General features: G+C 31.2%; 2 protein-coding genes, 1 long non-coding RNA gene and 1 pseudogene across 7 annotated transcripts in view; 2 read left to right on the forward strand and 2 right to left on the reverse strand.

The window, feature by feature from the left end:
* Positions 1-5885: 5885 nt before the first annotated feature.
* On the reverse strand, positions 5886-6657 carry LOC145972585 (uncharacterized). Of its 2 annotated transcripts, none has more exons than XR_014439221.1 (2): positions 6413-6657; positions 5886-5994 (listed from the first exon to the last, which is right to left on the reverse strand). It is a non-coding gene; the product is annotated as an uncharacterized LOC145972585 (long non-coding RNA). The 2 variants fall into 2 exon arrangements; XR_014439220.1 differs by having other exon boundaries at positions 5886-6034.
* Positions 6658-9565: 2908 nt separating this feature from the next.
* On the forward strand, positions 9566-10642 carry L(3)neo43 (cytochrome c oxidase assembly protein COX16 homolog l(3)neo43). Its single transcript, XM_083099623.1, has 3 exons — positions 9566-9864; positions 9934-10054; positions 10493-10642. The coding sequence occupies exons 1-3, from the start codon at positions 9779-9781 to the stop codon at positions 10562-10564; spliced, it is 279 nt and encodes a 92-aa protein (XP_082955749.1). The 5' UTR covers positions 9566-9778; the 3' UTR covers positions 10565-10642.
* A 16-nt stretch (positions 10643-10658) lies between these two features.
* Positions 10659-15699, reverse strand: Tos (Exonuclease tos). 3 transcript variants are annotated; one of them, XM_083099622.1, is made up of 8 exons: positions 15204-15694; positions 15005-15124; positions 14573-14834; positions 13581-13796; positions 13150-13434; positions 12017-13039; positions 11807-11917; positions 10659-11631 (listed from the first exon to the last, which is right to left on the reverse strand). In XM_083099622.1, exons 1-8 carry the CDS (start codon positions 15362-15364, stop codon positions 11620-11622), a joined length of 2190 nt encoding a protein of 729 aa, XP_082955748.1. In that variant the 5' UTR covers positions 15365-15694; the 3' UTR covers positions 10659-11619. The 3 variants fall into 3 exon arrangements, with proteins under 3 accessions (XP_082955748.1, XP_082955746.1, XP_082955747.1); XM_083099620.1 differs by having other exon boundaries at positions 10659-11917; positions 15204-15696; XM_083099621.1 differs by lacking the exon at positions 15005-15124 and having other exon boundaries at positions 10659-11917; positions 15204-15699.
* Positions 15700-20864: 5165 nt separating this feature from the next.
* LOC145971872 (uncharacterized) overlaps positions 20865-27075 on the forward strand; it is a 45492-nt pseudogene continuing 39281 nt past the window's right edge. The window contains exon 1 of the transcript XR_014438992.1: positions 20865-21349. The product of XR_014438992.1 is annotated as an uncharacterized LOC145971872 (transcript). The remainder of the gene's footprint in view (positions 21350-27075) is intronic.

Raw genomic sequence — 27075 nt, forward strand, 5'->3', positions numbered from 1 at the left:
GCCATTAGATCACGCATGCAAACCCTGTTCTACTTCTGCAGTCAAATTGCGCGAACGCAGATTCTGCTTGGTTTTTGCCGACAATCTGATATCAAATCATTAGCAATGTTCGGAAATTGACAGTTTAAGACAGAATGAGGACATTAAACGGCATCTATGCTTTCCTTTTCTATCGTACAAGAAGCAAATGACCGTTCTAAAACTATCAAGAGCTATATATACCCAGGTAGCAAGCACACGTCATTTTGACGTTCCAAGCTGGTCATTTTTGGTCATATGTTGTCAAAATGACTGATTTGTTACTTAATATTGATGTCTTGATATAACATTATTTTGACGTCATATTTCAGTCATGAACAGACGATTATATTATTATTAATGTGATTAGTTAGTACATCGATCAAATAAAAAAATCTTTTAAAATTTTTTATAACATGACTTTCGCGATCAGACTTTAATAATTTTTCTTTCGACGCATGCGTTTATCTGTGCACGATTCATGTTGCTTAACTACTCAAGTGTTCATTAAATTAGTGCACAGTGAAAATATTAGCTATATCAATCAAGTGTAATTAAAGTGCCAAAAAATTACACATTTAATACACATATTTTTCTACAATTGTTTGGCAAAATATATTTTTATAAAACGCAGACAACGAAAGACATTAACCATACAGCACAGAAGCTTGCATCAACATTGCTGCAATGTTACAACATTGCACATAGCAATGTAATGTTGCAGAAATATTGCAGAGACATTATTTTGTAATATTACTTTGGCAATGTTGCAGCAACATTTTAACATAGCGAAAATGTATAACATGTGTTTCTTTACTTGTCGCTATGTGGCGACACCAAACTTAATTAACTCGTATTCGAATTTTCATCTAAAGTGGATATAAGGCCTACAAAGGACTAATGTAGTAATTATATTTCTTGTCTTGTGTCAGTTAAATTTCTGATAAACTGACTTGATTTATTTAATATTCTGAATCCTAATAAGGGATCTAGATTATTAAACAAATAATTTGTTTAATAATCTGGATCCCTCGTTGAGATTCAGAATATTAAACAGATTTTTCTTCATTGAATGGGTAAATGGGGGAAATAATTCATTTATTTCACGTATTAAAATATTCTGGTATCGAGTGTATGTAAAATAATTGTATGTATATTATTGAGATAAATATTTAATAAGATACATTTGATAAAAAACACTAATAGATGTTTTTTTTCAAAGGCGGTAAATGTTTTTTTCCTATCTTTTTTAAACATTTTTTTATATTTTCAAAGTTTATTTATTAAATCTAAAACGGTCTGCATTTGTAGCAAAACGCGTTTTACACCGTAACATTATTAAAATCTTACATTGTAATATTTCTGAGGGCGGACATTTCAACGTTGTTGCAAGCTTGCAGTAATGTTGCAGAAACATTTCGCAACTTCTATGCAATATTGCAATGTTTTTGCAATCTTTCGGTGCTGTATGGGTATTTGTTAAAATTTTATACGATATTGGATGTAAGTTTATTTACGTTTAAATAAAATAATAATAACAAATATAAAACTTGTGATCTACCCAAACAGCATTAAGTCGACTGTTACTTGACTGCCAGTCGGCAGAAAAAGTCTAAAGTCGACTTCAAAGTCAGACTGAATGTCAATTTAAAGTCGACTAACAGCCGACAAATGATTCGACTATAGTCGACTGTCAGTCAGCCAATAAGTTGACTTAGAAGTCAACTTTATGGCGATTATAAGTCAATTTTCAGTCAATTTTCAGTCAATTTAATGTCATCTCCATTATCTACTAAAAGCCAACTTTACATTTGTGTTAAGAATTGTTTAGATATTCTTCATAGGCTTAAAGATATCCACGAATATGAAAAATAGCTATTATAGCTATTGTAGATATCCAAATGTCCGCAATTCGAGGTTTCATAAATATCTACAAAATATGTAAACCAATATCCTGTAAATATCTGTACAACATTCAGTGGATATTTATCATATATAGATACATTTTTTATTACGTATATATTGATATTTATTTTTGGGTGGATATTCATTTAATGTTCTGTATATAGATACATATATAATGGAATTAGAAAATAATTAACCGTCTGCGGTTAATTATATGGAGCTCTGGAGCTTCTTGCAAAAGGTAGCCTTTGCGAGAGAAGATACGACTATAATAGTCCGCGCTCTTTAACCGATAAGCCGTAATTCATGGGACTGCAGAGCTGCCAGATCCGGGACGCAAGCAACATGCAACACGTAGTGGAGGGGGTAATGGACATGTAAGCGTAAGCGTACGTGTGAGCTCGGCGCTTCGGCTGGCTTCGGATAGTAGAAGAAGACAGAATACAGTTTCTGTCTTCTTCCTATCAAGCTGACAACGAAGGCGACGGCGGCGTCAACGCTGCTTACTTCTCGATATCTCGATATGACTCACAGTGTTAAATGTTTGTCTCTTACAGCTTTTTATATTATATATTTTTTCATACAAAAAAATCAAACCATGTAATATTTAAAAACGATGTATACATACGTATACATATATATATATATATATATATATATATATATTATTTTATTTATTTATTTTTTTTTTTTAATATGAATGCAATGAGCAGCGACATATTTTTTAAGAACAATTATATGTTTTCTTTACATTAACTGATTCCTCTTATTATTCTATACATAAAATTATTAAAGTAAAATAATTGAAAAATGAACATTTTATCAGATATTTTATAATTTGTATAAAATTATGTCAACTTAAAGAATCAAATATCTCGTTAACTATTCAATTTTTGACTATCCTATCTTTATAACTTTTTACACGGAATATTGCGAGGAATCGATTTATATAAAAAAATTAGGATGGTTCCATTAAAAAATATGAAGATAATCTTGAAATCTCTGAAACGCTTCCACTTACGAAAACAATATTACTAGCATATCATGGTCCTTTTAATCATACAATTTTCGTAATTACAATTTTTTCATATCTGTAAAAATAGCGTAGATATTTCAAGTGAGCAAAATTATATATATATATGTGTGTGTGTGTGTGTGTGTAGCGTATACGGGAGTTATGTGAGCAAGCGAGAAGGTAATAAGAGAGAACGAAATGGCAATAAGAGCGAGCGAGATAGCAATAGCACGAGCAACGAAGACTCGGAAATCGAGTTTTTCTTGCAGCCTGGCATACTATTTCTCTCTCGCTCGCTCCTATTACTATCTCGTACTCATATACTGTCATGCTCATCTCGTTATCAAATCTGCCGTTGGCAAGCGGCCGATGACAAATTGTGACAAATAAATAAGTTAATTATTTTAAGATATATTTAGAAGGGTATGCGAGTAATTTTAATGGAATAATGAAAATTTTGCGATTAAAATAACATCAAACACGGTATCAATCGGATAAATGTAGTTAAATATAGTTAAATATATATAATCAAAATTTTTATTATCAGACTAATTAAAAATTATTCGATTTACGTCGTGTTTGATATAATTTTTATCACAAAAATTTCAATAATTTTTTATTTTATCGATATGAAAGTAATTTTAATTAACAATTCCATATTTTTTCTTAAAAACAACTATGTGTTTTCTTTACATCAATTGATTCCTCTCATTATTTTGTACGTAAAAGTATTAAGGTAAGATAATCGAAAAATGAATATTTTACAAGATATTTTACGGTTTATGTAAAATTAAGAAATTATTTCAAGCCTCATAACTCAAAAAGTACTTAACAAAAAAATACTTAATTATAGTGTTTTGGAAAGCTCTCGAGATAAGCTACAAGAATATGCAATGACAAATAGTAGGTTCCATTTAAGAAATTGAAGGTGACCTTCATGTGACCTTCAAATAACTCTTCAAGGTCAAACCAATGATACCATCTTATGGCCCCCTCGAAACCAAACAACTTTTGTCTGAATCATTTTTCCGTATCTGTCTTAGGTACAAAGAAATTTGGGTGCATAGATTAAAATGGCCCACCCTGTATATATATACAGGGTGACCCATTTTAACTTAGGCAGCCAAATAACTCGAAAAATAAGCAAGATAGAGAAAAATGTTTTAGACAAAAGTTGTATGGTTTCGAGGGGGCCATAAGATGGTATCATAGGTTTGACCTTGAAGAGTCATTTGAAGGTCACGTGAAGGTCACTTCAATTTTTTTAAATGGAATACCTTATATATTTTTGTACATTCTTGTAGCTTATTTCGAGAGCTTTCCAAAACACTATAATTAAGTACCTTTCCGTTAAGTACTTTTTGAGTTATGATGCTTGAAATAATTTCTTAATTTTACATAAACCGTAAAATATCTTGTAAAATATTCATTTTTCGATTATCTTACCTTAATACTTTTATGTACAAAATAATGAGAGGAATCAATTGGTGTAAAGAAAACACATAGTTGTTTTTAAGAAAAAATATGGAATTGTTAATTGCAAATTACATATTTTTTCTTCGAAACAACTATGTGTTTTCTTTACACCAATTGATTCCTCTCATTATTTTGTACATAAAACTATTAAGGTAAGGTAATCGAAAAATGAATATTTTACAAGATATTTTACGGTTTATGTAAAATTAAGAAATTATTTCAAGCCTCATAACTCAAAAAGTACTTAACGAAAATGTACTTAATTATAGTGTTTTGGAAAGCTCTCGAGATGAGCTACAAGAATGTACAAAAATATATAGGATGTTCCATTTAAAAAAATTGAAGTGACCTTCACGTGACCTTCAAATGACTCTTCAAGGTCAAACCAATGATACCATCTTATGGCCCCCTCGAAACCATACAACTTTTGTCTAAAACATTTTTCTCTATCTTGCTTATTTTTCGAGTTATTTGGCTGCCTAAGTTAAAATGGGTCACCCTGTATATATATATATATATATATATATATATATATATATATATAGAGAGAGAGAGAGAGAGAGAGAGAGAGAGAAAGGATCGCAAATTCGTCATTTCTCATTTATATTAAAATTTATTTGATATACGTAAGCATCTTGCTATACAGCACTGGTGCTACCGACATTTTCGCACATAGCACGGAATAGATCCAGAAATTGTGCACCTTATATGTTACCCTCTGAGAACATTCATGTACCTTGGTTTCGTAGTTTAGGTGCACGTTTCTAAGGTCCACAGAGGGCGTATCGCTTTCAGGGATCACCTAAAAGCGGGCCGTGACATCTCTCATTCTTCTCTCTGATGGCCTTCATGGTCTTCACACATAAAATTCCATAAGCACGTAAGACGTAAGCGTAAGGAAATCGACCAATCACGGTCGAGCAGTAAGACAGCCATATTAAAACGTAAGAATTCCGATTTGTTGATTTTCTTACTGTTTACGTCTTACGTGCTTATGGAATTTTATGTGTGAAGGCCATGACCAGAGAGAAACCTGAAAGCGGCCACTGGCCTCCAGAAGCAAATTTCTCGACGCTTGACGCGCCGTCTGAGAAAGTGGACGTGAACTATGTACGTTACGCTCGGTAACAATACATGGTTCGTGTCCATTCTATGGTTCATATCCGAACTAGATAAGATGGACAGAGTCAGACAAAGACGGACAATCAATCGCTCTGGCTTTGTCTCACCAACGCATGAGCAAACCACGCGGCGAGCTAATAGCGATTTGTCTTCCCCGTCTCGTTTTTAACTTATTGATATTTCGAAAAGGATAAGAAATATCGGAAAAAGATAGGAAATATTGGAAAAAAAAGTTTCATATATATATTTAAAATTTTATATATTTTACTCAAAAATTGTATTTAGGAGACGTGTTTTATTATGTACATGTTTTTTATTTCTCATAATAAAATATCTTTATGTCATCACTTTTGCCTTCGCCTGCACCTCTACCCCGGCCTCTACCTCTTCCTCTACCTCTACCTCTACCTCTTCCTCTTCCTCTATCTCTCCATCCCCTTCTATCCCTCCATCTTCCTCTTTGGACAAAAATATTGCTAATTACAGTTTGCAACTGTTCTGTTTGCAACAAAAAAATAAATATATTATGTAATAAATATTATATTTAAAAAAATAAATATGTGTATAATCAATATTATATTACCGTAATATAATATTAATATGATAAATATTATATTAACTCTAAGGCAAATTCTGAAATATCCGCGTGCAAGACGTTAAATATGACATATACATGACAGATAAAAACAATATGCTTTCTTAAATATATATGAAAGTGAGACAAAAAATCAGGCAAGATAAAGCAAAACATTCCGCGATTCCTTTTATTAACACTGTCAATCGCACACGGATAACATGCGATATATGCGGCCATCAAAATGTTAATTATAATATGAATATTGGTTATAATATAAAATTTATTAATTTTTTACTTACAGTTAATATAATTGGCTCGGTTGTCAACACCGTCGGGGCCGTCGGAGTCGTCGCCGTCGTCGCCACCGAAGCTGCCGTGGCCGTCGGGACCGTCGGTGACGTCGCCGCCACCATGGCCGTCGAGACTGTCGGCCCCACCGAGGCCATCGTGGCCGTCGGGGCCGTCGCCGTCGTCGCTACCGTGGCCACCGTGGCCGTCGGGGCCGTCACCGTCGTCGCCACCATAGCCGTCGGGACCGTCGCCGTCGTCGCCACCGAGTTTTTTTTAGATTTAAATTTGCTTACTTACAAAAAATACATAAATGGATAAAAAATAAATTAAAAAATGAAAATTTACATTTTTTACATTAATATTACAAATATAATTATTAAATATATATTAATAAATTTATTTATCGTAAATTATTATATATTAAATTAATAATTTAAATTAATTTAAATATTTATATATTAATGGATTCTTATTAATTAATTTAATAAAATTTATCATTAATATTCAAATAAATTAATAAAAAATTAAACAAAAGAAAGAGAGAAAGTATAAATCTGTAAATATAATTATATATAATTATTAAATATTAAATTTATATATAAAATTTATAAACTTATATTATATACTTCACATATTTCTACAGCATATCTGAGGTGTCCTACCGAAAGTACAAGTAGATCTCATTAAATTAAACTAAAAAGTCCTATACTATTTTGCAAACAACATTGTAAAATTTCAAGATTTATTAAAGAAAAAGATTAATTAAAGAAGAGCTGATGAGCACGTCTCATTCCTGTGGCTAAATCGTGGGATGTACGCGCTAGGCGTGCCAGCGGCGAATAATAAAGCACGATAATAAAGTTTGGCTGTACGCCGCCCGATTCTTATCTTTTCGTTGCTGCAATTGCTTGCAAAATCATATAAGACTTTTTAGTCCAGTTTGTACTTGTACGAGATATACTTTCGGTGGGACACTTTACATGAGACACACCCTGTATACGTAACACATACTTGGATTTTCCATTGCTAGCATGTCAATATATAAAATAATGACATAATTATTGCACAGAGACCTACCTGTATTGCGTATCCACATATTGCATCTTACATCTTCCTGCTTTGGAAATCTGAATAGTCGTTTTCCATGCGATTTTCCACTCTTGCACTCTTTGTACACACACCTATCATAATAACAGGGCACTGACTCGACATTGTTTATTAAAATGCGATGCGAAAAAAAAATTTAGAAATGAAGTAAAAAAATGAAAAATACTTAAAAAGAAGAAATACAACACGTGAAAAAAACAAACACAAAACCGACACGATAGAAGTATACATATACGCGTATACGCGAAAATATTGACGGGTAATCGGATGCCGGATCAGATGTCAGATAAACGAAACGGCAACACGTGTTGCAAAACACACAGATTTTACAGATCGCTAAAAAGAATATAACTTTGAAAAAGAGAGCCGTGTATACAGGGTGTCCGATTCGTGAGGGACCAAACGAAAAGTGATGATAGATTGGGTCAAACTAAGAAGAAAAGTCCTCTACCATTTTGCAAAATTCGCAATAATTATTAAGTAATAAGCAAAAATGTCACATGAAGGTTACCTTTAATTTTTTAATGGAACCTCCTATTTTTTATTATGTATTCTTATAGCTTATCTCGAGAGCTTTCCAAAACACTATAATAAAGTATTTCTTCATTGAGTACTTTTCGAGTTATGAGGCTTGAAATGATTTCTTAATTTTACATAAACCATAAAATATCTAGTAAAATATTCATTTTTCGATTATCTTACCTTAATACTTTTATATACAAAACAATGAGAGGAATCAATTGGTGTAAAGAAAAAACAGTTGTTTTTTAAAAAAAATATGTAATTTGCAATTAACAATTACATACTTTTTCTTAAAAACAACTATGTTTTTTTATACATACATACGTACATATATACGTACATACCATACACACACACACACACACACACACACACACACACACACACACACACATATTACATACTATTAACTGTGCGTAATCTCTTTTGTTTTAATACATATTAGGAATTCGAATAATTGATCATATGAGAAAAAAAATTATTTCACACTGAAAATGTTTATCATAAAATTTTGCGAGACGTCTTTATATGTGCGTGACGACACACATATATGTATAAAGATGGCTCGCAAAATTTTATGATAAATAAGTATTTTTAGTGTGAAATAGTTTTTTCTCATATGATCAATTATTCGAATTCATAATATGTATTAAAACAAAAGAGATTACGCGCAGTTAATAATATGTAATAAAAATTAATAAATGTATGATATGTTTCGTACTTTTGAGATCCACAATTATGGATCTAGCACGGACATGAACCAATCGGTCGTTTTACCGTGGCAGCGAAAAGTGGATCCGGCCACGTAGTACCGCCGGCCATAAAATGGATCCAGTTAGCGCCACTTTATGGCGGGGAAAAAGCGTTCCCTGAAAAACGGCAGCGTGACCCCTCTCAGTCTTCTCTCTGTCTCAGGCTTCTCTCTGATTGTAGAAATACAGTATATCGTCAGAAATACAATTGGTCACACTGAATTATTTTGTCATGTTGGCAACCCTTTAATCAACGATTGAGTGTCTTTCACAGACTTCTAATATAACTAGACTGCTAAAGGTGAAAGCACATAAAATTGTATAGGCGCATAACCATAAGCATAAGGAAATTGATTGGTCCACAAATATATGCATAAGAAAATGAACCAATCAATTTTCTTATGCTTATGGTTATGCGCTCCTGTAATTTTATGTACTTCCACCTTAACTCCCCATATTTTGCTTATATAAAATGTCCTCACATTTTATGTACTAACGTGACTTATTCTGCACATGCGCAGATACCATCGATATAGATATATATCATATACTTAACCTAGCTTGCGTATGTATATACATCCCAGCAAACACAGAATATTACGGCAACATTGCGGCAATATTACAACATTGCAGCAATGTTGCTACAATATTCTGTGTTTGCTGGGATATAAACATGCGTTATCGCAGAGCGCATGCGCAGAATAGAATACCTTTATATACCTATCTGTGATTTGTACATAAAATCGAAGCCGTCTTATATATAAGGAGTTAGCAGTCTAGTATATATAGAAGTCTGTGGTGTCTTTACGTTACGATTTCTTCTGTGCGTTGACTGAAGTTTAATTTTACGTACGGAGTTAAATTTACGATCTATACTTAACATAACGTAATGCGATATGGAACACCTTGTGCGGAGGCCCTTAATCGGAGCTTGGTCGAAGCGGCCCTAAGCAATTAGACTTCTTTTTGATAACATCAAATACATTTGATAAGATGTCTAGACTTTGGCAATATGGTATACCATTTATGATTTTTATACTTGGTGGATCATTTGGCCTTCGAGAATTTACAGAATTACGGTAATTAGTTATTTTTACCAAACATTTTTTACCTGAATTTTTTGATATTAAGTGAATTTTTACACTCAGATATAGGTATAAAAGAACAACTGAAGTCCCTTCGATACGGGACGAATTGGAGAAAAAAGGAATCCAGACAAGGCCATTAGAAGAAATCACCTTAGAAAAAGAATATGAGAAATTACAAAAAGTACATGCCAGGATAGTAATAGATTAATAACACTAATGTTGCAAGCTTTTTGAAAATATAACTTAATATATATGTAAAAAATAAGATTCTTCTAATTTTATTTGATTAAGATAAAATGTTTCTAAATGTCTTTTAAGAGAGAAGAGAAAATAATTATAAAGAATATAAACTTTAAATAGAAGTTTATAGAGGAGAATATTACTCCATATCAATATTCTATTCTAAAAATTTATATATATTCTCATTTCAAATATCTTTAATCATGACACATTCGTGAAGAAATATTGTAAAATATGCTCAGTTTAAGTATACTAAATAATTTAATATTGAATTGTTATTTGGCATTATATATATTTTCTTATACAGAATTATAGCTTTTATATTCAAAAAAAAATCCTACTGCAATTTGTTTTGACACATTATATATTTTTTCTTTAGGTGGATCTAGACAATTGGCAGAACATCCGAATACCAAGACCATGGGAAGAATCAGAAAGTACAAAGGTTTAATTATCAATTTTTATTGTATTTTATCATTAACATAATAAGCAATATACAATTAACATAATAAATAATATATAATTTTTATCAGTCTTCAGAAAAGATTTATGATCATCTTTAGTTATATATGAATTTTTACTAAATAATTAATTCTAAGTTAATTAACAGATAAACATAATAAAGCAAATGGTTATAATTTTGTATAATTTATTCTGCTTAATTTGAAGTGAAAAATTTAACAAAAATTACAAAATACCTATTTTTTTATAAAGAATGTTAAATCATATAATGCTAATAATCTTGGAAAAATATTTGTCTGATATTCAAGTTACTATCATAAACATATTTGTAATAAGTATTAATTAATTAGCATATAATTTGAGATTTCACAATTAAAAATTAAGAGCTCGAAAATATTCTCTGAGTGAATTGTTTTGCTCATAAAATAGAAGACTCCTTATATATAAAACTATAATTCTTGAATCCATATTCAATTTTATAATCAAATCATTATTATATAAATTCTTATGTTCAATTCTATATATAAATTAAACTCTTTTTCTCACAATTAGAAATCATACATATATAAAGCAAAGTCTGAAAGGATAATTTTGTCTTGTGAATCATATTACATAGTCATATTTAAGAATCATTCTAAAGAAATTTCATTACAAATTATTGCAAAGGAATTTTACTAATATAAAGTAAGAGATAAAATATTGAAACATTTCTTAAAGATATATTGTACATTACTAGTGTTGTTTTTTAGTTGATAATTCTTGTATATGGCAACTTCTATATGGCAGTACAGATAAATAAACAAGATAGAATTCGCATTTTTCTGCTATATTGATTTACACGCGATTTCCATCTTAACTAAATATTGCTTATATGTTTATATTAATGTCACGCTAGTTGTTACATCTCTTTAATTATAATCGAATTCTATTTACAATATTTTGAGACATTTGAAGAATATAATATCTATTGAGATACTTGCAAAAATATTAATAATACATCCAGATTTTCTCAAAATGAATGTTTAAAATTTTTTAAGTCAGTGTTCATAAATCCCTCTGCAAGGAAAATTACAAATTCCATATTCTATTTTTCATTATATATATATATTTTTTTTTTAATTTTGCATGAATTATATGTGTGTGTGTGTGTGTGTGTACACGAACTAATATATACATATATATATATATATAATACATGCAAAATTAAAAACAAAATTATTTTTATATTTACCTTTTTTTGGAATCCATACATACTCAATAAACTTTGCTGTCTTGCAACCAATGATAATTGTTTACTTTGATGCAATTGTTTTCTTTTCGTTATTGAATTAACTCCTTTTACCTGCCAAAAAAAATTTTAATTTTATTAGTAAAAATTAATTAAAACAACTGTCTTTTCTATGGATTTCAGTGAAACTTGTTTATATAAATATATATTTACCAGATTTATTGAACTTCGTTTTTTGAAAATTTTTTTCTTATGTAAGGAAGTTTGTTGATCTTTAATACTTGAGCATTCTGATAAATTATTTTGCAAACTATTTTTATAATTAATTGAATCATTAGCAACTTCCATATTAGAACTCGATGATAAACATTTATCTAAAATGTAATCTTTATCAATTGTACAATGTGATACTTCAGTTAAGCTGTAGTTACATGATTTTTTAGAAACATCTTCACAAGTGTTAGTCAAATATTCATTTTGCTCTGATAAGAGTGCATCATCAAAATCCGAGTTTATAATTTCTTTATCCGAGTTTATAATTTCTGGGTGGTTTACTACAGATAATGTTTCTAATGGTTTATGATTTGCTCTGATATCACATATGCTATCACTTGTTTCTGGAATTATATTACATTTTGTATTTTTCAAATCGACACCTTCAATTCTCTTATTCTTCAAATCAAGTACATTGATCTTTTCATCATCTTGTTTTGAGAAATATTTGCTTTCTACTATATTTTCATCTATGATAGTTCGTCTTATACGCATTAAATTTTTTCCTTTTCTTCGACTATTCCCATTGAACAAAACACTCGGCGAGGTTGTGAGATCGGATACTCGTCTAACAAATGGATTTCTGAATTTAAATAATTCTGGTGACGTATTATTTCCTGCAAAGTATAAATATTCTTCTACTTTCTCTTCAGAGCTAGAAATTAGTTTAGCATCTTGACTAGTATTATACATATCTAAAATAGCATTTTCATCTGAATCCTGACATTCTGAAAATTTATTGCATGGTATAGTCGGATTATTATGCAACTCTGATGGAGTGTTTTCATCATTTACATTTCTTTGCATAATCAGCTCTTTTTTAGCAGTACTTGATGAATTTATCGCATTTTTGGAAAATAAGATATGATTTTTTGTTTTTAATTTATATTTGGTTGACCAAATGCTAATGTAAATCAATGTCAATGTTTGTCCTGCTTCCATGTCTCGTTTCCTTTTGCGCTCCTATAATTTATAATACAAATTGATATAAAACATTTTCAATTTAATTGCATATCATATTATTTTCAAGGCAAATATAATGCAATTTAATAACAACTAATATAACAACTTACAATTTTATCTGGATTAAAATTGTGAACTATTTTTAAAGTAGACGGATCGCAATTGCCGAGGGCTAATTGGAAAGCAAGGTCCGGATCTAATTCTTTACCAGCATATTGTAATTGATCCTCGGTAATATCAGTCGTGGGTGGATTTAATCGCACTTGCTTTCTTTGTAATGGACAGAACACTAATTGATGTTTGAATGTTATATCTGCCAATATAAACGCATCTCTATATTCCTGTGTCACAACTAACGATTTCATATTGAGTACTGATCCTATACGTGTCAACGCCTTGAAAAATATAAACATTAAAGTTAGGAAAAAGAGAAGGTATACAAACATAGCTTTCTGTGTTATTACAAAAATATTTGTATAAGATTTTTGTTAAATTTTCTTTATCTTATATCAGAAAATTTGAAAATAATATATCAACTAACTCTATGTATATTATGATCTGTATTTCTTGCAATAAATTTTCGCGCCTTTGCCAATCCGATACCAGGAAGTGAAGGGAGATAATCACAACCAGACAAAATACAAATGTAACGGAACTTATTCATATCAAACTCTTCAGGTCGCATATTCATTGCTAAATGTAATCGGTCTTGCTCAATTAAAACCCCATTTCCATTAAAATCCATTTTGAAAAATATCTACAATAAAACAAGATATAAAATTGTTTTATTTATTAATAACAAATAAGTGATTTATATTTCTAAATTTTCTCTGTCATAATTATTTATCTGTCTGTCATCATTTGTGTTATTTAAAAAATTTTTTAGGAAAAATTGATAATTTTTTAATAATAAAAATATTGATAGAAGTTTTTTTATCTATAAATATCATAAGTATTATTTACATTATGTTTTACAGTATTATAAATAACTATACTTATATTAAATCATTACACAAAATATCTCATAGCTATCGATTTTAATTTCAATAATAGATACTTTGACAAATTTAAAATGAAATTTTCTTTAGTAGGAATTTCTTAATATATCTGGTTTTCAAGTAATGAGATTAAAAAAACGAGTTTATACATAACTTTAGGAAGCTAAATGATATTAATAAAATCACATTCTTCAAACAATCTTAAATGGACTTCAAGATTTAATTACAGATATATAATATTAAAATATATGTTTCAATGCATTATTTTGTATATATGTATTATTCTTTTTGAACAAAATACAATTGTAAGTTGGTCAAAAAATCTGTCATTAAAAATTAATAGAATATTGTCATGAATATCATATTTCAAAAATAATGAAATTTATTGTATATTTGAATATATTTTTATATGCATATCATTATAATAGGTTATAAACAAAAAATAAATTTGAAATTATAAATACACACACACACATATATATATATATATATATATATATATATATGAAATATACATATGAAAAAATATACTCACTTTCTTACATCCAAATAATGTCAAGTCACTATCCTCTGTGATAACAACATCAGCTATATTGCTAATATTTAAATATGCTAATTGTGCATCTGCTTCATAAGGAGCTACAATGCAATCAATATTCTCATTTTGGCAATGTTTAATTAATTCTAATGCTATTTCATGAGTAATATCTATAGCTCGTTTCAATAAATTTCTTCCCTCCGCAACTTGACCCATTTGTATTAATTCAATTGCTTTTTGACGATTTATTTGTCTGGTCCTAATAAATGATGTAATATAAATTATTATTTATTGATAGTTCAATAATTGTAAAATAATGTCAATTGATTAAATTTAAAGCAATTTTAGTATAAAATAAATCTAATTTATAAACATTCCTTAATAATATTATTTAATAATATTAGTAATATTTAAATGATTCTAACATACTGTCGTCTTTTAATTTCCGTGTGTTCCTTAGCAGGCAACCGTCGACCGTCAAATACCAAAATTGGTTTTATTTTATACTTTAAAAGCATGTCTATATACTTCATACAATACAGAACATACCTATGACATAAAAAAATATATCAATCTTTGATATTCTAAGAGTGTCAATATGTATATAATATAATAATTGTGTTCTTACGCATTTGTTGTCTGTCCCATCATCAATTTCTCAGCACAAGAGAATACACCTTTGTGTAACCAACAATATGAATCAATCGCGACAACACTACCGGAAAATTCTTTAATATTTGTCCTTTTAGAAGACTTTTCTAAGAATGGTAGCAAACCGGTAATACCCATATTTATGAATTAATTTGTTCTAAACAATTAAGAAGCAACTTAAAACAATATTTTTTCTGTGCTGAGATTGTGTCGCCGGCAATTGCCGCCAAATCACGTAAGGATTGTTCTTTATTGCTGCACTGAGTTCATACAGAGAGAAACCTGAGAGCGGCCAGGACGGCATTTTGTCTGTTACGGTTTTACTTGACTGCTTGATACGCCCCTTGCACCCATTTTCAAAGTTGGAACTATTTCGTACACCCATTTTTCTGGTACTGCCGGTAATGTCTCCACTTGGTGCGTGTCCGAGCTACACACACTTTCTGACACTGCCGATAAAGTTTATATTGGGTGCGTGTCCGTGCTACACCCATAATTTTCGTATTGAGAAACACGGGCATCGAGTTCATTTATGCGTGATCTTTTCTCTTTATATATTTCTATGAAAACATTAACACTTGTACACACGCTTATAAAATACATTACTCCCAGTAAAAAAAATAATATATTATTATTATTATTATTATTATTATATATAATTTATATGATATAATTATTATTAAATATAATTATAATAAATTCGCATAGATGAAATAAAATGACATGACAGAGAATGAAACTATATATATATACAGGGTGAGCCATTTTAATTAACGCACGCAATTATTTAGGAAACAAAGCATTTTAGAGAAAAATGTTTCAGACAAAAGTTTTATGGTTTCGAGGGGGCCATAAGATGGTATCATTGGTTTGACACTGAAGAGTCATTTGAAGGTCACGTGAAGGTCACTTCAATTTTTTTAAATGGAACACCCTATATATTTTTGCACACTCTTGTAGCTTATCTCGAGAGCTTTCCAAAACACTATAATTAAGTACCTTTTCGTTAAATACTTTTTGAGTTATGAGGCTTGAAATAATTTCTTAATTTTACATAAACCGTAAAATATCTTGTAAAATATTCATTTTTCGATTATCTTACCTTGATACTTTTACGTACAAAATAATGAGAGGAATCAATTGGTCTAAAGAAAACACATAGTTGTTTTGAAGAAAAAATATGTAATTTGCAATTAACAATTCCATATTTTTTCTTAAAAACAACTATGTGTTTTCTTTACCAATTGTTTCCTCTCATTATTTTGTACATAAAAGTATTAAGGTAAGATAGTCGAAAAATGAATATTTTACAAGATATTTTACGGTTTATGTAAAATTAAGAAATTATTTCAAGCCTCATAACTCAAAAAGTACTTAACGAAAAGGTACTTAATTATAGTGTTTTGAAAAGCTCTCGAGATAAGCTACAAGAATATGTAATGACAAATAGTAGGTTCCACTTAAGAAATTGAAGGTGACCTTCATGTGACCTTCAAATAACTCTTCAAGGTCAAACCAATGATACCATCTTATGGCCCCCTTGAAACCAAACAACTTTTGTCTGAAACATTTTTCTCTCCCGGGCTTGGTTTTCGAGTTATTCTCCATTAAAGGTTAAAATGGTCCACCCTGTATATATATATATATATAGTTTCATTCTCTGTCGTGTCATTTTATTTTATCTATGGGAATTTATTATAATTATATTTAATAACAAATATATATATAGCAAGCGAGAAGGTAATAAGAGCGAGCGAGATAGGAATAACACGAGCGACGAAGATTCGAGAATCGAGTCTTCCTTGTACACTATTCCTCTCACTCGCTTCCATTATTGTCTCGCTCGCTCCTATTATTGTCTCGCTCGTTCCTGTTATTGTTTCGCTCGCTCTTACGTAGTCGTCTTGTATATTCTCATCTCGCTTGCTATCAAACCTGTCGCTGGCAAGCGTGACAAACTGTAACAAATAAATAAATAAATAAATAAAAATATATATATATACATATATATATATACATATATATATATATATATATATATATATGTATATAGAGCTTGTATCACCCTGTATATATATATATATATATATATATATATATATATATATATATATTGAGCTTTTGTACATCATATTCAATTGACTTTTATTTCAAAAAAATTAAAATAATTTATTTCACTGCACAATATATAGACCCTGGTGAAAATTAAACGCTTCTCGAAGTGTCAAAGAAGCGTAAACGAACAGAATAAACGCTTCTTAGAAGCTTCATTGACTTCCCATTAACTCTTCGCGATTTTAAATCTTCGTGCATATTTCTCGAACGCTCCATAAAGTGTATACGAAGCATTCCGTTACGCTTCCCTTACGCTTTAATACTTCATGTTTTCCTTTACGTTTCCCAAACGCTCCATAAAATATGAACGAAGCACTCCGATACGCTTCCCACACACTTCAATGATCGACATTTAGAAACTCTTCATTTACACTTCCTAAACGCTCCATAAAATGTGAACGAAGCACTCCAATACGCTTCCCGCACACTTCAATGATTGACGTTTTAGGAACTCTTCATTTACACTTCCTAAACGCTCCATAAAATGTAAACGAAGCACTCCAATACGTTTCCCGTACATTCAATGATTGACATTTTAGAAACTCTTCATTTACACTTCCTAAACGCTCCATAAAATGTGAACGAAGCACTCCAATACGCTTCCTATACACTTCAATGATTGATTGACATAGAAACTCTTCATCCACATTTCTTCAATGCTTAAACACTGCACAAAACATGTATGAAATACTTTCCATACACTTTAACAATTTAAAGAAATTTAAAGAAATTTTTAAGGACGTCAAAGTTTCGCGCGAGCACGCAAGAATCTGTTAGTTCGTTCGTTTACCGCTACGCGACGTGCGATGCGCTATCTTTCTCGTATTTAAGTTTAGTTATGAGAATTATATAAAGTTTACAAAGAGTAACAAATAAGATTAAAGATATACTTCAATTTAATTTCTGATCTCGATGCAGGAGAGATATTAAATTGATTTTATAAGTCGGACAAGTAAATGTCTGGCGAATAAACGAAAATAATCCGTTTATTACCTATTTAAAATGTAAAGTGCAATATTAACGGTACAGTATAAATACAGTAGAGTATAAACATTTCATTCGTCTTCGCCAATAAGTTTGATGACTCTTCAAGGTCAAACCAATGATACCATCTTATGGTCCCCTCGAAACCATAAAACTTTTGTCTGAAACATTTTTTTCTAAAATGCTTTGTTTCCGAAATAATTGCGTGCGTTAATTAAAATGGCTCACCCTGTATATATATATATATATATATATATATATATATATTTATATATATAAGAGGTATATATAAATAAAATAAAATAAGGTGAAAAAAGCACCATTTTCACATTAATAAGAGATGTGTTTATTTATTCTTAAAGAAATATATATACATATATAATGTGAGATACGAACACATTTTGGAGAGCGTTACCGTTATATATTATAATTAATACTTATGGATATATTATAATTATGGATTAGACTATTTTCTAGACATGAACTATATGGCATATAGTAATATGGGATATTTTTTATTTTATTATATATATTACCCAATCGTTTATCAATCGTTTATCAAACGTACAATATATTACACAATCGTTTATCAATCAACTATAAATAAAATAAAAAATATGCCATATTACTATATATATCCAGGTAAGGTTTGCCAACTCTTGCACAACGTTAAACATCGGGCCGACATTGGCGATATCACGGCAAACCGACTGTCATTATTCGATCGCGGCGCGACGTCGGCTCAAGCAAGGTTAGCCGACTTTTGCCCGATACCGACTCTCGGATCGACGTTGGCGATATCATGGCAACCGACTGTCACTATCCGATCGCGGCGTGACATCGGCCCAAGCGAGATCAGCCGACTCTTGCCAGATACCGACTCACGGGTCAACGTTGGCAATACCGCAACAACTGATGTCCAACATTGACCTGACATTAAAAAAAAAATTATATTCGTATATTTATTTCGAAATTTTATTACTTTCTTAAAACTGAATTTGTTTCTTAATGATAAATTTGGTTCTTAAAATAATTTATGGAAAATTATATATTTGCGCTAGTTATGACATATGTAGATAATATATAACACTTAAATTAAATGAAGAAGTAGTCTACCACGTAAGGCAGTTGGCTCACAATCCAGAGATCCCGAGTTCGAGTCCCACCAAGGTAAGTGTGTTTTCCAAATACGAGAAAATATTTAATCCATTATAAAAAACGCTAATTTTCAGATAGAATCATCATATAGGCTGCATCTTAAAAAACAAACGTAGTTAAAAAAAGTAATAAAATTTCGAAATAAATATACGAATATAATTTTTTTTATGTCGGGTGAATGTCGGAAATCAATGTCGGAAATCAATATATATATATATACACGTGATTACAAAGGATATTGTACTGTATCTTACTGTATCTTAGTTAAATGTAAGACAATAAAAATGCGATGTAACACTTAGTAAATAATTTGTAACAAGCACGCAACAATAAAAAACAAAAAAACCTATATTTGTTACTTTCATTATAAAAATATACCTTTATATAATAATATACAAATATATATACAGGGTGACCCATTTTAACTTAGGCAGCCAAATAACTCGAAAAATAAGCAAGATAGAGAAAAATGTTTTAGACAAAAGTTGTATGGTTTCGAGGGGGCCATAAGATGGTATCATTGGTTTGACCTTGAAGAGTCATTTGAAGGTCACGTGAAGGTCACTTCAATTTTTTTAAATGGAACATCCTATATATTTTTGTACATTCTTGTAGCTCATCTCGAGAGCTTTCCAAAACACTATAATTAAGTACATTTTCGTTAAGTACTTTTTGAGTTATGAGGCTTGAAATAATTTCTTAATTTTACATAAACCGTAAAATATCTTGTAAAATATTCATTTTTCGATTACCTTACCTTAATAGTTTTATGTACAAAATAATGAGAGGAATCAATTGGTGTAAAGAAAACACATAGTTGTTTCGAAGAAAAAATATGTAATTTGCAATTAACAATTCCTTATTTTTTCTTAAAAACAACTATGTTTTCTTTACACCAATTGATTCCTCTCATTATTTTGTACATAAAACTATTAAGGTAAGGTAATCGAAAAATGAATATTTTACAAGATATTTTACGGTTTATGTAAAATTAAGAAATTATTTCAAGCCTCATAACTCAAAAAGTACTTAACGAAAATGTACTTAATTATAGTGTTTTGGAAAGCTCTCGAGATGAGCTACAAGAATGTACAAAAATATATAGGATGTTCCATTTAAAAAAATTGAAGTGACCTTCACGTGACCTTCAAATGACTCTTCAAGGTCAAACCAATGATACCATCTTATGGCCCCCTCGAAACCATACAACTTTTGTCTAAAACATTTTTCTCTATCTTGCTTATTTTTCGAGTTATTTGGCTGCCTAAGTTAAAATGGGTCACCCTGTATATTCATATCCATTTATACATAAGCATATCTGTTTTTATATGGACAAAATTGATATATAAGTTTGTATAACTAGATATAATCAGTTTTGTCTAATTATATATGAAAAATTTTTTATCGGGGCTCCGTTTAAATTTAAAAGATATTTCGTTCACACTTGTCGGAGAGTTTGATGACGCTTCGTTAACGCTTTTCTAACACTTAATAGCCGCTTTCTTTACGTTCCGATGTTTCAATTTACACCTTTTAATAGCTTCGTTTACGCTTCCGTCACTCTTCCGTTATATTAGATTTACTCTCCAATTCATGCTTTGTTAACGCTCGGTTTACATTTTATTTTCGCCAGGGTCGGGTCGTATCTGAGAAAAAAATGTGAAATAGTTGTATAAATACGACTATAGTCGTACGTCTGGCAACACTGTACCATAAATATCCATACCAAAGAGAAGCTTGAGAGGGGCCACGCTGCCGTTTTTGATGGAACGCTTTTACTACGTCGTACACCAACGGTGCATCCATTTTACGCCGCCTGGAACTACATGGCCACATCCACTTTTCGGTGCCATGATAAAACAGTCGGTTGGTTCATGTCCGTGCTACATCCACAATTTATAGACCAGAAATACGTCTCGCATATAGACGTAATTAATATGCTTCGTTATCGCGATTTCTCTTTTTCATTCAAGCATATATTATAAACCTCAATAGACGTAATTAATATACTTCGTTAGCGCGATTTCTCTTTTCCATTCAAGATTATAAACATCAATACCCAAACAGAAAAATTTATCTAATAGATATCTAATAAATATCTAAATGTCTATATGAGCTCCATATCCTCTATAGATAACTAGTAGATGTATATATAACATCCACATATCTATATCCACTAAGTAGCTACCAGAAACCCAGATAGCACAGAATATTCTATGGATGTTCATTTTATGCTCATTTTACATCTGCACGTCCATGGACATGAAATGACCGTTCATCGTACATCCGATTCGAGACATCTGTTAACGGCCAATATTTGGACACAAAATGTCCGATCTTGGACGTCAAAGTTTCACGCGAGCACGCAAGGATGTGTTAGTTCGTTCGTTTACCGCTATGCGACGTGCGTTGTGCTATCTTTCTCGTATTTAAGTTTCAGGTACGAAAATTATATAAAGTTTGCAAAGGGTAACAAGATTGAAGATATATTGTTTAATTTAATTTCTGATCTCATTGCAGGAGCTTCAGATATTAAATTGATTTTATACATCGGACAAGTAAATGTCCGACGAATAAACGAAAATAATCCGTTACCTATTTAAACTTGCTTATTGCACTTTACATTTTAAATTATCTACTTAAAATGTAGAGTGCAATAAGCAAGTATAAATCTAAATAAAATTTTTACATGAATTTTATGTAAAATTTTATATGAAATAGATAAATTATATTATTTAATTTTGTTGGGCCAAAAAATATTTTATATGTTATAAAGGCTGCATAATGCGATTTATTTATGTATAATCAAAAATAATTTTATATATATGATTAAATTAAGTCAAAATCCATACATAATTATATCTACACAATTATATATAATTAAATATAAACTTTTTTCTGGGTTTATGAATTTTTGATGTTTATTTCAACAATAATTTGGAAGAGTAGGGCACTGAAAATGACGTCCATTTTAGGTCCTTTTATGAGTATTATTTTGAACGTCCGAAGTTGTGAAAAATCGACGCCTTATGGACGTTCAATGGATGTCCGTCGAACTTAATTCACACGTCTTTTGGATGTCCCAATGTCCGAACTCGGACATCCACTGGATGTCAATGGGACGTTCATGTGCTATCTGGGAATATCCTAGATATACACATGTATATTATGTTTTATTCACATATCTACATTCACACATAAAAGATACGGGCCACTAAATTTTAGTACAATTTTTTAACATCTTTCAATAACAATAAATTATCGAAAAATCATCGTATTAAGATGAAACAAAAATTTAACAAAAATTTTTATTTCTTAATACAAAAATGTATGGTTTTTAAAAAAGCTCATTTATTTCCTAATAAATTCATATTTTAATCAATTTTCTATGATCTCTTTTGATAAAGTTATCGATTGATCTTTTGATAAAGTCGATTTGAGGAAAGATTTATATCTGACCGTCTATCTCTATGTGAAGCATCTTGGATCGAGTTACACTTTAATTTCTTTTCTGAAAAAATTTTCCATGATAATTTGTTTCTGAATTGCAGATTTTACAAGGAACGTTTCATTTTGTAACATTTTCTTCAAAACGGTATAACTTTATCAAAAAAAGTTATAGAAAATTTATTAAAATGTGGATTTGTTAAGAAATAAATAAGCTTAAAAACATTTTTGCATCAGGGAGCCGATTTTCCTGAGCAATACAGCAGTTTAAAAAATAATTTGTTTTCTATTTCTCAAAGTCTATCTTCAGCATTCGTCATTTTGTAAAACATTTTTTGTAACTAAATTTGGTTTGTAGCCCGTTTTTTCGAGTGTGAGTGTATATTCACCAAGTAGCTACCAAAGATATCCAATGGATATTCATATATTTCCACGAGATTCGCCTCGCCGCTAGGTAGCGAAAAGGAAAATGCCTAACCCGAAAGTGGGATCCATCTAAGACAGTACATAAGGCTGCGGCACAGGTCCCGCGAGTCACGGCTTATCGGTCAAAGAGTGCATTAGCTCGAAGACTGTTATAGCTGTATCTCTTCTATCTTTTGTGAGAGGAGCTCCAGAGCTCCAAAAATTAACCGCAGACGGTTAATTTTTTTTATGGCGAATTCCATCATATACAGGGTGACCCATTTTAACTTAGGCAGCCAAATAACTCGAAAAATAAGCAAGATAGAGAAAAATGTTTTAGACAAAAGTTGTATGGTTTCGAGGGGGCCATAAGATGGTATCATTGGTTTGACCTTGAAGAGTCATTTGAAGGTCACGTGAAGGTCACTTCAATTTTTTTAAATAGAACATCCTATATATTTTTGTACATTCTTGTAGCTCATCTCGAGAGCTTTCCAAAACACTATAATTAAGTACATTTTCGTTAAGTACTTTTTGAGTTATGAGGCTTGAAATAATTTCTTAATTTTACATAAACCGTAAAATATCTTGTAAAATATTCATTTTTCGATTACCTTACCTTAATAGTTTTATGTACGAAATAATGAGAGGAATCAATTGGTGTAAAGAAAACACATAGTTGTTTCGAAGAAAAAATATGTAATTTGCAATTAACAATTCCATATTTTTTCTTAAAAACAACTATGTGTTTTCTTTACACCAATTGATTCCTCTCATTATTTTGTACATAAAAGTATTAAGGTAAGATAATCGAAAAATGAATATTTTACAAGATATTTTACGGTTTATGTAAAATTAAGAAATTATTTCAAGCATCATAACTCAAAAAGTACTTAACGGAAAGGTACTTAATTATAGTGTTTTGGAAAGCTCTCGAAATAAGCTACAAGAATGTACAAAAATATATAGGGTATTCCATTTAAAAAAATTGAAGTGACCTTCACGTGACCTTCAAATGACTCTTCAAGGTCAAACCAATGATACCATCTTATGGCCCCCTCGAAACCATACAACTTTTGTCTAAAACATTTTTCTCTATCTTGCTTATTTTTCGAGTTATTTGGCTGCCTAAGTTAAAATGGGTCACCCTGTATGTATAATAGAAGATAGAATAAATATCCATGCAAAAATAAATATCAAAACATAATAGTAAATGTATTTATATTAATAATAAATGTATCTATCAAGCGACGCGGTAGCGTCGCGACGCCAAGTACATAAAAAAATAGATCCGAGCATTGAGAGTCATTGTTCTCGATAAAAGATTGGATTCGAGCATTGAGAGTCACTGTTCTCGACGCGGCGCTACCACGTACCTTATTCGGAATTTTGGGTCCTATAAACTTTCGATTAAAATATCTCAAGAACTAAAGCTGTAATCATAAATCTAACGGCACTTTATTATACAGGGTGTCCTAGACCACCCGTACACCCCTTTTCTTTCAAAAACTAAGCATTTTAGAGAAAAATGTTTCAGACAAAAGTTGTTTGGTTTCGAGGGAGCCATAAGATGGTATCATTGCTTTGACCTTGAAGAGTCATTTGAAGGTCACGTGAAGGTCACTTCAATTTTTTAAAATAGAATACCCTATATATTTTTGCACATTCTTGTAGCTCATCTCGAGAGCTTTCCAAATGAGCTCACCAATTGATTCCTCTCATTATTTTGTACATAAAAGTATTAAGGTAAGATAATCGAAAAATGAATATTTTACAAGATATTTTATGATTTACGTAAAATTAAGAAATTATTTCAAGCCTCATAACTCGGAAAGTACTTAATGAAAACTAACTTAATTATAGTGTTTTGGAAAGCTCTCGAGATGAGCTACAAGAATGTGCAAAAATATATAGGGTATTCCATTTAAAAAAATTGAAGTGACCTTCACGTGACCTTCAAATGACTCTTCAAGGTCAAACCAATGGTACCATCTTATGGCCCCCTCGAAACCAAACAACTTTTGTCTGAAACATTTTTCTCTAAAATGCTTAGTTTTTGAAAGAAAAGGGGTGTACGGGTGGTCTAGGACACTGTATAATATGAGTATAGACTTTTGATTGCGACCAGTTTGAATAAGATTGGTGCAGTCAATCCCGAGAAATAATGATCGCATATCAGAATTGTGACATTTTTCGTTTTCCATCATCATGTTCATTTCCAGGTTCAGACTCACGTGCATATGCTCGCACGCACACACGTAAAACGAATTTGTCCCTCAAGGCACGTTTGCAGCGCTCATGTCGATTACTCTGTCGAGTGTGCAAATACGCCTTAAGAAATAAGATTATATGTATATGTGCGTGCATACACGTGTAATACGTGTGTATGTGTGTATGTGTGTGAGAGATTAATTTATCATATAATAATTTTCAAAAATCACCCTTTGGGAGATGGAAATTAATATCTCAGGAACGCAAAAATATGGAACTTATGTGATTAAATAAAATTCTTAAAAAAATAATTGTCATATAAGAACAATTTTGAAAAATAGTAATAATTTAGAAACAACCCCTTGGGGGTGAAATCTAATATTTCAGAAACGGTGCACCACAAAAATATAAAACCTATACTGTTAGTTAAAATTTCTATAAAGATTAATTTAGCGTATAATAATAATTTTTAAAAACCACCCCTTGGGGGTAAATCTAATATTTCAAAAACGGTACACCACAAAAATATGAAATCTGTACTGTTAGTTATGACTCGTAGAAAGACTAATTAAGCATATATAATAATAACAATTTTTAAAAACCACCCTTTGGGGGTGAAATCTAATATTTTAGAAACGATGCACCACAAAAATATAAAACCTGTACTGTTAGTTATGACTTGTAGAAAGACTAATTAAGCATATAATAACAATTTTTAAAAACCACCCCTTGGGGGTGAAATCTAATATCAGAAAAGGTATACTACAAAAATATAAAACCTGTGCCGTTAGTTAAGGTTTCTACAAAGACTAATTTGCTGTATAATAACAATTTTTAAAAACCACCCTTTGGAGGTGAAATCTAATATTTCAGAGACGGTGAGCCATAAAAATATAAAACCTGTGCCGTTAGTTGAGGTTTCTACAAAGACTTGTAACGATGCACCCCCGTGGCACGTTACTTTTTCCCGGCCGAACATCAGCCGGAAGCTGCCGCCCGGAAAACAACCGCCGGCCAGGGACAGGAGCGCGCCGCGTCGCGCCGATTCACCGATAATTTCAAACCGATCAACGGCCGAAGTCGTCGGCAAGCCCCGCCGACGACAGCCGAGGGCGCCCGAAGAGCCCTGGGTGAGAACTCCCGTGCCCGGCTCCGCCGCGCCCCACCGAGTGGATCCGTTCCGCATCGTTTTTCCGCCGCTCGGTGGGGGCATCCCGTTTTTACGCCGACGCGGGATTAATTACCCGGGGTATAAAAAGGCCCTCAGCGTAATCACGGCACCCAGATTCCGATTCCGCTTGCGATAGCAAGTACGATCCGAACCTAGAACCGATCCTGGAAAACGCCTAAAGCCTCGAACAGAAGGTGGAGCGAACTCCTCCTCAGCCGAGCACTCTCGGTTTCGGGCCTACGGCTAAGATCCAGATTGCATTTGAATTCCGCTAAAAAGAATATTGGAACGATCTCCGATATTGTCGAGTGATCTCGACTTCGGCAAAAGATCCCGCCGCCGCACCGCCGTTGCAATC

The sequence above is a fragment of the Camponotus vicinus genome, unplaced genomic scaffold (genome assembly GCF_025532165.1).
Source record: "Camponotus vicinus isolate PSW18456_S1 unplaced genomic scaffold, iyCamVici1.0 SCAF_5, whole genome shotgun sequence".
In the NCBI taxonomy this organism is placed as follows: Eukaryota; Metazoa; Arthropoda; class Insecta; order Hymenoptera; family Formicidae; genus Camponotus; species Camponotus vicinus.